This window comes from Struthio camelus, chromosome 2 (genome assembly GCF_040807025.1).
Source record: "Struthio camelus isolate bStrCam1 chromosome 2, bStrCam1.hap1, whole genome shotgun sequence".
NCBI lineage: Eukaryota > Metazoa > Chordata > Aves > Struthioniformes > Struthionidae > Struthio > Struthio camelus.
In genome coordinates, this window is record NC_090943.1 from 25349672 (window position 1) to 25360639 (window position 10968).

Here is a 10968-nt window from a genome sequence, read left to right on the forward strand (position 1 = left end):
TACGGATCTATCATCGACTTTTACTCCCTCTTGATATTGAGCTAATAATGAACATTAGTAAACACTTGGTTCTGAACCAAGCTTCAGAGTAATGGCAGTTGCTGTTGCAGTGCTAGGACCGAAAGACATCACATTTATTTTGTGTGTTTCAACATCTCAGGACACTTTCTCCTGCAAAGTCTCCTTCTTCATCCACTGGATCTATTGCTTCCAGCAGAAAATACCCTTACCCGATGCCACCACTTCCTGACGAGGAGAAGAAAGCTAACAGGCAGAGTGCCAGGGTATGTGTCCCTCTTCTGTGTGTGCTTTGTCAGTGACTCGATCTGCTGGTAGTTTTTCAAAAGGAAAGCATGGCAGATCAGCATCCTTGAGTAACACTGAGAGCAAAAATGGCTTTTCCTTCCTATCTCTAACTCTAGAAGTTGCTGAAGGCTGAGCCTCTGGCACAGCTTAGAGCAGCCTCCATGGCTGCGTTTGCAGTTGTCTGCTAAGGTTGCTCTCGAAACTGCCCTGAAGCCCAGATTTAACTACTTGTCCTGTTTCAAGCCTGAAGCATGCCTGGCAGTGGCTAAGGCGGGCGGGCGGCCTTGGGGCTAGGCTGGCTGCCATGGAGGAAGGGCAGCCCCCGAGCCCGGCGTGCTCCTGGCTCTCCTCCGTTAGCTCCTCCGGGGCGCCCAGCCCAGCCCGCCAGCCTCGCGCCTGCGCTGCTGCGTAATTACTTTCCAGCGTTACACAGAGTTAGAGCAGTTGTGGTTAAGTAAAACATGGTGGAGCTGCATAAAGCCGGTGTGGACATGGAAGGACTTTGCAGCCTTGTGCCCGGAGGCTGCCCCGCAACCAAGGCCGGCCAGGAGCCGCTGCAGTGGGCCCTGCGATGTGCCGTGCAGTCTGGTGTCCTGGCCGAGGAGGCGCGCAGCTGCTGCTGCAGGGCGATGCTGGCCTTTGCTTTCTTTGCGTGGCTGTAGCAGATACTTGAGTAACCAGAAAATCCCTGGTGCTTACTTTTGCAGTTTTACCTCTGATTGTTTCAGTTTGTGTTCCTGACCCAGACAAGGTTCCCATCACTGCTCTCCACCCTTTTTAACACTTCTGCTCGTTAGCGTAACTGTAGGATAAAAACTTTCCGGTACAAAGGTGCTGTTACACTGACATTTTTCCTTTAAACTCTACTCCCCCAGGCCTAGGCCGCTGTTATGCCGACTGCAAGCCCTGCGGAAGCGTTCCCAGTTAATCTGCTGACTCTGTGGTCTGAACAGATACCCACTAGAGGCTAGGATGAGACCAACCTTCCTATTGTTTGTGACCCCCCCCAAACAAGGTCCTGATGCTGATTAGGTAACGGCCTGTTTTTTCCTTTGGTAAAGTGTGTTTGTGTTCCTTTTTTTCCCTCTCCAGCTATGGGAGACTTCCATTTAGCTGCGCTGCTTCCCTGGGGTGACATCAGAACTGTTTACTGCAAATTTTATAGGAACTCAGCATCACTGAGTCGTTGCACATTCATCTGCTCTTCAGACAATTTGAAAGATCAACAGAGACGCCAGCGATCACGGTGACAACCTCCTCTCCTTTGGAAGGGAAAAAGCAGTCCTTTTTTGTTGACTAGAATTTGATGAATTTGATGTAAAGAGCAACCGGAATCATAAAAATTAACGGGGGATAATTAGACTGGACGTGACAAAGCTATGCCGCATGATGACAAATACACTTATATAGAATTACAGCTGCAGTCAATTTACAGGTCCCAAGTAAGAGAGGTTTTTCTTTGATTTAATGCAGTTCCAGATTAGAGCAAACCAGAATTGAGATTGAGTGCTCTGAAGAACGCAGCCGATGATGTAAACATGTACGCTGTATGCATGAACCTTGTGTTCTTTACTTTCCACATGTAAGGGAAAAACAACGTACTGTAGTAGAAATTAGCATGCAGGAGTAAGAAATATAAGATTTTTGTGACAGGGTCTCAAGCTTTGAAAGGCAAATATTTTACATAAACTTCAAACAAACAAGGATTATATCTTTTTTTTTTTACCTTACATGTTTATAATCTCAGTATACAGATTGTATATATGTAAACATTTGATAATGTCAAAAATAGCTGTTACACATAAGTATATTTTGCCAAATGCCTAAGGAAATAGTCATGACTAACATCATCACACTTCAAATTTTTTAATATTACGAGCAGACAACTTTGGAAATACAAACGATAACAGTACTGTAAAAATGTGTCTCAGATACTGGTGTTTGACCAAAATCTACACTATCTATCTTTTAAGTAATTGACAATCATCTCAATGGTATCTCACAGAAAGCAGAAATCAGAGTACAGTGACACTTTGTCTTAAACCATCATCCAAGGAACCCGCCAAAACACGTTGCTCAGTATGATGACTGGTGTATCCTCACACAGCTGTAACTGAGACTAATTCTGCAAACAACAGAGAAAGCGTTTTTAACTAATGATTAACTAATTAACTAATGATGTTAATGATGAGTACAAACTTACTGCAAGTTTGGGAGTACTTCTAAGCAGTCAGTTCAGACCATGGTAATGGCAAGTCCTTTTGGTGACACTTACTGTGTATATTTGGTAAAGCATTTCAGACACTGTTTTACATGGCAAGGTGTAGCTTATGAGAGGCATAATGATTTCACTACACTAGATAATAGAAGTGCTGGGCAAGTGGCCAGTTTCATTTTAATGAAATAATAATAATTTTAATTTGCATTTGTTACTAGACTCTCCTTTACCATGTGTTAGAGTACTGTGCTTCCTGTCCCTGAAATCCCCTTTACAATTTATTTGGGCCTTAACCTGAGTACAAGTGAATTTAGCCCCCCCAAAAAATCCTGGAAAAAAAGCCTTCACCGTGTTGGCAGTGTTGGTCTCGTGTCTAGCTGGGTGTGTTAGTCCGACTGCCAGTGGTCCCTGTGTTAAGGGCTGAATGATACATTGTTCTTAGATTTCTAACACCTGAGACTTCTAAAGGATATTGTAAAATAAATGTGGTCTTTTGATTGGAAATTTTCATTCAGTGAGAAAAATGGGCCATATTAAATCCGTTTGTAATTCTGCAGCTCTCCAGAAATGACAAACTTGTAGCCTCAGGTAGTAACGTTACAGAATTAAAACTTCTGTTTCTGTAAGGTGCAGTAGAATACCTTGCCCGATAGTCGTATGAACGATTAGGTAATATTATGGCAGGAGCATCTAAGGTGTTTCTGAATCTTCTACCTCTTTCACGTATTTCCTTTAGTAAGTGGAGCCAACACTTGCAGCCTGTTAATATATTTTTTTTAACTTTTGTGTCTCTCAATGAAGTCAAATATATATAAGGTTAAATTAAGGAATTTTTAAAGAGGGCAGCAGCTGTAAAGTATGTAAGATTTTTTTAGAAACACTGTATTTTGTGATTAGGCTGTGTGCTGGATAACACAATAATTGGCCTTGAAGTTGAGACGATTTCCTTCACAGTCACAAGGTTCTGGTAAGTATTGAGGAGGGAGACAAATGAGTGAGGACAGCGTGTGCAGACAGAGCGTCTGGAAGGAGCCTGTCACTTCTCATTGCTTTAGGAAAAGATTCTGCGCTTTTGTGAAGAGTAAATATCTGTCAGCACTGAAGAATATTTTTTTGCAAAGATTTAATTTGAATGTAGAGGTAGCTGGATTAAAGATGGTTGCTAGAGTATAGCTCATGACATGAAGGCCTGAGCCATAATCACTTGAAGTCAGTGTGAAAGTCTTTTATTGATTTCACTGGACTTTGAACCAGACCCTTGAGCAGTTCACCCCAATTAGGAAATTACACTAACCTGATAGCCTCTATGTTACTCTGCCGCCTGGAAGCTGTTTTTTCCTTCCGTATTAGTGTCTTGTCCCTAGTAACTGGACTGTTTATCATGTGCCTTTTACAATACTTTGTTTGAATACAAACTAGCATGCAATTTTGAATAATCCTGTTAAATTTTTGTGGATATTTCATGTTTACCATCGTTTACTCATCTCTTTCCCTTTTCCCTTATGAAGAAGCAGCAAGATTTGGCAGACAGAACTGAACACTGACTGTTTGTGTAATGTTCATAGCTTCTTGTTTTAAAAACAAATCACTCTCCTGACGGTATTTTCAATGTTCTAGGTACTTTCAGCTTCTCTCTTGTTTTAGTATCATTCATTTATAGCATTTGATGATACACTTATGTGCATGTGTTAATTATAACAGTCACTGTCACATTTGGAGATATGCAGTGACTGGAAATCTAGTGAGCACTAACTTTAAATTAAATAAATACTGACTTTCACTTGGAGGGTCAAGAGAGCGAGAACATCATGAGACTTTGTCTTTTGCAAAACTGTTCTGCAGGGAATTTTCTGTTGAGTTGCTATCTTGGAGACATTGAGTTGTTGCACAAAAGCTGAACTTGTAGGGCTGTATGAGCCTCTAAAGCCAGTGGAGGTCAAAGAGAGGAGTGGTTTGGTGGTTACATGCTATGGTTTTCTACTTTTAAAATGTAGCGTGTTTGAAAACTGTCAGATTAGTAACCCTGGAGCTGATTGCAAATATTTTTCTTTAACCACAGTAGTTAGTTACACTGGCAATAGCAATATTAAATTGCCGCATAATACCTCATCCAGTCTAAAATGGTGTGTTTGTATTGTCAATAAGGTAGTTCAGTCATGCTGACTCATTCAGATTTAGACTTTTATTTGCTGGTTTTTATTTTCCCACTTTTTTTAATAAATGAACTAGTTCGTACCAGCTATGTTGTAGATAGATAGCTGTTGAAGTGGGAGGTCATCATGTCATCTCCAACACATTACAAGTAGTTGTTCATATTAGCATAGGACTTGCAGGATGAGCTATACTTACTTAAGTTAGTGTTACGTATTTCAACATTTGGGAGAAGATTCATGTATAATTTAAAATAAAATAAATATGATTAACTGATGGAGATGTAAAACTAGAGATTATATCCAAATAATGCTGCTGCAGTGTGATACCATCATTTTACAATTAAAAGTTTACCTGCTTAGTCTGGATTTGTTGAGATAAGAACTTCGGTAATCCCTGCGGTAGATTTTTGATGAACATGCTTGGGCAGTATAGCAGAAAAGGTTGTGATTGATAATTTACATGTAAATTTGTTATATTATTGTTATAATATACATAGTTTTAGTTTATAAAGAGGTTGTTCATTACTATATAGCGTATCTTTGCATAAGTTGTGAACTTACAAGTCACTACTTGCCAATTATGTGATTTGAAATGTGACATATGTCTTTAAAGATAGGTACTTAAATGAGTTAAGAGTTTTGTTCTTGATTTATCTTGAGATCTTGAACCTGCTAAGGTGATGCGCTCATGAAATTACTTTTGATTGATTGTGCTAACGATCAGATGGGCCGTTGGGCTATAGCCAGAATTAAAATAAGAAAAAAAATCTGTGTCAACAGCTAATATGTTCCCAAGTCCTCTTATCTGAATCACCACTGCTGATTTTAAGTGAACTGGGTCGTCCTTGTCAACATCAATGTAATGACTGTTCTCAAAATCAGGGCTAAGAATGGCTACATATGCTATGAAAAACATGCATATACTTCTGACCAAGTTTGCAATCATTTCACTGCTTAGTATTGAGGACATACACAGCGTGATTAATGCTCTGTCAGGACATGAGAACACGTGATGTTTGCCTTTGCCAATAGGCTGTGAAGTGAGACAATTACGAGACTCCACAGTCGGATGGGTTAACAGGTTTGCTCTTAGGACTTGCTTTGTCACTGAGTCCTGTACCCAGGTGTTGTAAACAAACTTATCAAACTCCAGCTTAAAAGTAGGCAAGCTCTTCTTCTCTTTTCGTCCGTTTCCCTGCCTGCCCCCCACCCCCACCCCGAAAGCATTTCCATGAAGGAGAGTTACATCCACTGGCAGCCTTGTGTATTTGTTGGTTAAGATCAAGGCAAAGTTACAAAGGTGCTATAAAGGTGTAAACCTTTCTACGTGATGTCCTGGATAAGGTCTTGCCGGTGCTGTAAATATATTACTTGCTCTTGCTGGAGTCTAGGTGATTGATAGAGCCTCATGTCTCATTTGCAATTTGTACTGGTTCAGCATTTAGTGTCTCAACCATCCTGTGTCTTTCTCATCCTCTACCATTTTCAAAGGATGAGTCTCTTTAATTACTGAGTCTGTTAACTTAAAAGCTGTGCTGCATCCTCCTATTTCTAAGTCTCAAGAGCATCCATTTCTTCCTCTGAGCTATTTTAATATCCATGTCATTAGCAAACTCTTTGAGCCACTCTTATCAACCACAATGTGAGGTTGGTAAGCTCTCGTTTTTTTTAAGAGCTTGAACATTCTGGTCTCTGAAGCATCTTTTTGGCCCAGACTAGATTGTCCATCTGACTGCTGCCGCCTCACTATTTGCATGGCGTCCAAACCCTGTGACATCTATTGGGCAGTATAGGATTTGGCTTTCATTTTGATTTTGGCTTTTCCTGAAGACAAATACAAGTAAACAGCACAAGTATATGCATTTTATTGTCCCGGGATTGCATGGCGGAGAAAAGTTCCCATGCGGACATAACCATTAGGCTAATAGATCAGGAAAGAAGAAAACAGTGAACTGGTTGTGAAGGCATAGTTGCAATGCAAAAAGGACTCTCACAGTATGGTAAGAAATAAGGTAATACCTACTCGTCCGTCTACACCGAAAAACTCCTTTGAGCTGAATATTTTCCAAGTTAGTATACGAAAAATATTTTTGGTGACTCAAGTATGGATGCTGATATAAACTAAAGCTTTGGAAAGTAGCTCTCACAGCCAGCAGGTGGTATCTTGTCATTCCACAACTCTTTTCTTCAGCTATTTAGAAAAGAACTATAGTGGTCAACATCAATATGTTATCTGAGACAAGTAACCAAAACGAGCAGTGAAAATAAGTTCAGGAAACAGGAATGTGTTTGTTCTCTCACCCGTGAGAAACTTTGTACCTGACTTGAAAATTGGCTCGCTTAGCCAGGTCTGGTGTTTTTAAATCTCTAAAATCAAATCTACACCAGTTTCAAAATCACTTTAGCTGACCCAGCTTTAAACTGTTCAGAAAATTTCTGCTATGTAGACAGGCCGAAATTACAATAAAACTCAGAATGAGATGAGGAAGATTGGGGAAAATAAGAGAAAAGCAGTTAAAAAACATACTCTGTAAAGGGAGAATAGATGTCTTATACTATTTTTAATTACTGAAGCATAAGATTTCAAAGCAACAAGCTAATTTTTCCTGTTTGTTTCTGTATTCCTCTGATTAAACAAATAAAGTTTTGGTTAAAAAAGATTAACTTGAGGCCTTAAGACCTTATATATTCTAACTTTAGCATGGAGAGTCTATTTTTACAACCAAATTAGAATTCCTGTATATAGGCCTGACTGACCTTGTAGGTAGAGTGGTGCTAGCAGCTAATCATGCAATATTGTAAGGTTCTGTATAACAGCAAATGCTGATTTATTTTGATTATTGGTACAAGGACTCCTGCTCACTGCCTGTGTAGAGAATCTGCATATTTTATGCTTGGAAATACAGTCCAGAACATATTCAAACTGTGAATATATAACCTGATTTTTTTTCTTAAGGGTAAAGATATATTACAATATGTAGTGTTTTGTATAGATATATACAATACTTATTTTTATTGTTGCATAAATGCAAAATATTTTTTTCAGAATAGCAAAGCATTACAGAATTTTTAATCTGCTGGAGAAAACACTATTTACAGTATGACCAGTTCTTTCAGCAAAGCTTTTGGGGTGGTATGTACCAGTTAGCTCTGCCAGCTTCATTTTGTGCTAACGTGGATCTTGGGCATTGCTGTAAGAAAAAGCTATCTATTTTTTCACTGATGCTAGCCCCCTACTGGTAAAATGTTTAGAGAGGTAAAGAGAATCTTGTTTCACCACTGGGACTGGGCTAACGTTAGCAAAAACAATCTACATCATATTGTTGTCTTTGCTAGTTAAAATCCTTTAAAAAAATCTTACATGACATAATAGAAACAAAAGATTTTGACAAACACCAAAATGAAGCATTGCAATTTACAACTTTGTAGCTTTGAGTGTGATATTTTTGTCATAAACATTACAGGCATTGGGCTGTTGAAGTGAATGAATCTGGCTTTGATGTAGCTAAACAAAATGTTGCTTTTTATAAAATAAAATCATTGTAATTTGGGGTTCTAAATTCCTGCTCACTTTTAATAACAGCATCACACTATCCACTTCTATGAGAGTATTTAATACAAATGCCTGTGGTTTTCAATGTTACTAACATACTGTAACATCAGTAAAGTGACTTTCAATGACAAAGACTCTCGTGTGTTTTGTTCTTGCAACTCTTCACATTTAGCACTTCATCCTATTTTAATGTTCTCTTAAAAAAGTGACACTGATTGTATGGGAAAAAGTGATAATGGAGAGTAAAAGAATCTACAAGCTATTATTCTGCACTTTTTTAAATTGCAGATTTGAAAATGGTCCTATGAGCTCCCACTGTTATAAATCTGCAATTATTGTTCCTTAGCTCTGCATGTCTGAGGGCAACCTAGAAAAGTGTGTGAATTCTTTTTTTTCTCCCCCCTATTAATAGTACAATCACCCAAATCATGTATTTCTGTAGACTACAGACTACTATTGCATAGAACTAAGTCCACAGCAACAAAACTATTCCCAATTGTTTGCATGAAAGTCAAGAGCAATCACCCATATGCCTTTTGGGAAAGGGAAACCTTCATAAGTCTTAAGTTAGAGATAACTGTCTCTCTCTAAAGCAACCAGATAGTATCTTCAACTTGCTTGCTGAATGTAGTCTTAATAGGTAAGCCATTTTTGCATAGTGGTTTTCTTTTTTTTTTTTTAATTAAGACAGCAACATATGCTTAAAGTCACTTAATAATAATCATATTTATTACCTCAGTTTATATCTGTATAGACAGGAAAGATGATCTAGCCTATCAGTCCCTGTGAACCCCACGGTTTTTGAAATGCATATGGACAACACAAGGCACCTCTTCCTTTGGTTATCTAGAATTTGTTCCTGGTTGTGGAGCTCTGTTTTATGGGTTTCTTTGTTTAGTGCTTCTAAGAAGATCTCTGAAGAAAATCCTGTTGGGCCACAGTGCAGTTGTTCTTGCAGCCTCTTGCGGCCCAGTAGCTGGTCAGCGCTCAAATAATATTTTGGCCTGGGGAAATAAACTGAGGAAGAAAACTTGGGAGTGTTTGTCCTCAGCAACATTCTGCTCTTCTTACAGTGCTACAAGCATCAGTTATACTCCCTCACTTAATAAATAAATAAATAACAAGGACAAATAGCGGCCATCCTACCAAATCCTTACCTATGTTGTATTTTGGGAAACAAAATATTGTATTAACTCTACTTTAACAAATGACTACTTTGCTTCCCAGCCCAGATTTTAGCTAAACGCGTTTTTCAAGCCTTTTATTCATAGGTGCAATTTTAGTCTCGCATATTATTTCATCAGTGAGTCTCATGACGTATAGCATAACTTCTTACCTATGATGGACCGTGGAACTTCCAGGGGCCTCAAACCATCTAGTAAGTTACACTCACCTACAGCAAGAATGTTATGCTAATTATCATGTAATGTTTTCCTTCATGTAGTCATCAGACGTTTCAGAAACATAACTAAGTAAAAGTATGAGATAAACGTTGAGATAAAAAGTTGCGTGGGTAATGAGTTTTTGGTAAAGAAGTCTCATCATTTTTAGGGTGCAATTAACATATAAGGATACTGGATATGGTCTAATCAAAATCCGACAGGAAGAATGGCCTTTTGCTTCACACTTTCCTTCTTAGTTTTTCAGCTATAAAAGTTTCGAACTGCAGAAGAACTACTGTTGGCTGCTTCAGTCAAGCCCCTGCATCCAGATTTCAGTTGTTTCATTCGAAAGGCTCTCCATAACATTCAATGTCTGTTTCCCAACTTTACATGCAAAAAACCAGTGTACAAGTCAGAATGTGGAAGTACAACCATGCCCATGCCTTTAAAATTCATTTTTCATAGCAGGAAGAACTAGCTTCTGAAATGAAACTAAAAGCATTATACAAAGGATTTTCATTTTAAGAAGCGAGCACTATTTGCTTCTTTAGGTGGTACCAGCCCAATTTGTATTTATAGCGTAGAAACCGCAGACTTGGATTCCATACTATTCTCAGCTCACAAGGGTTTTTTTTTTTTTTAAAAAAAAAAAAAAATCACATCTTCCAGCAAGCCTTCTGCCCTGAGGAGTATTTCAATTGCTTGTCTAGTGATACAGTTACTTTTTCCTTTCACACTTATTTTTTTCTTTCATTCCTAAGGGCAAAGGCTCTTCCCCAGAAGTATGCCTCTGCCAAAAGTGCCCTAAACCACTAAGAAATACAATTCTTCTCACAACATGAATCTGGCATTCTTTGCATCAGTAAAGCTAGGAAAAAAGCCTCTATCATTCCTCTGTGGCAGGCAGACGAAAATTAACCAAAACTCCATGAACTTATTTCAGTGGAAAAAAGTTTCAACTAACTCCATCTATTTATGATTCTCCCTCAGCCACTCTTCCCCTCCAAAAAAAAAAAAAAAAAAAGAAAAAAAAAGAAAAAGAAAAAGAAAACTTGGCTCTTTTTCTTTCTATTATAAATAATTTTTGTTCCAGCTCCAGAAAATCTCAGGCCAAAGAGTCCTGGCTTTCTGTAGCTGTCCTCATGTAAGGTCCACAGCAGAGGTAATTACTTACTGTGATCTGAAAGAGACTAGCAAGAGTTGTTCAAAGTGAGTTTTGGTGTTTATACAAAGGCAGGAAGAGTACTTATGAGGCTTTAAAGAGGAGGAGACAAAACATTAATTTACATGAAACTAGTTTGACAGAGTGTAAGTTCATAGTTAAAAGGGAATGTTAATATATAAACTGACAGCGAG

General features: G+C 38.5%; 1 protein-coding gene across 5 annotated transcripts in view; it reads left to right on the plus strand.

Annotated features, from left to right (window-relative positions):
* ADAM22 (ADAM metallopeptidase domain 22) overlaps positions 1–4633 on the plus strand; it is a 139826-nt gene extending 135193 nt beyond the window's left edge. For 3 of the 5 annotated variants that reach the window (XM_068934735.1, XM_068934736.1, XM_068934739.1), the window contains 2 exons: positions 161–284; positions 1399–4633. In XM_068934735.1, coding sequence (XP_068790836.1) covers positions 161–284; positions 1399–1419 — 145 coding nt within the window. In that variant the 3' untranslated portion in view covers positions 1420–4633. The remainder of the gene's footprint in view (positions 1–160; positions 285–1398) is intronic. The other 2 variants (XM_068934733.1, XM_068934738.1) reach the window with 1 other exon arrangement.
* Positions 4634–10968: the final 6335 nt, after the last annotated feature.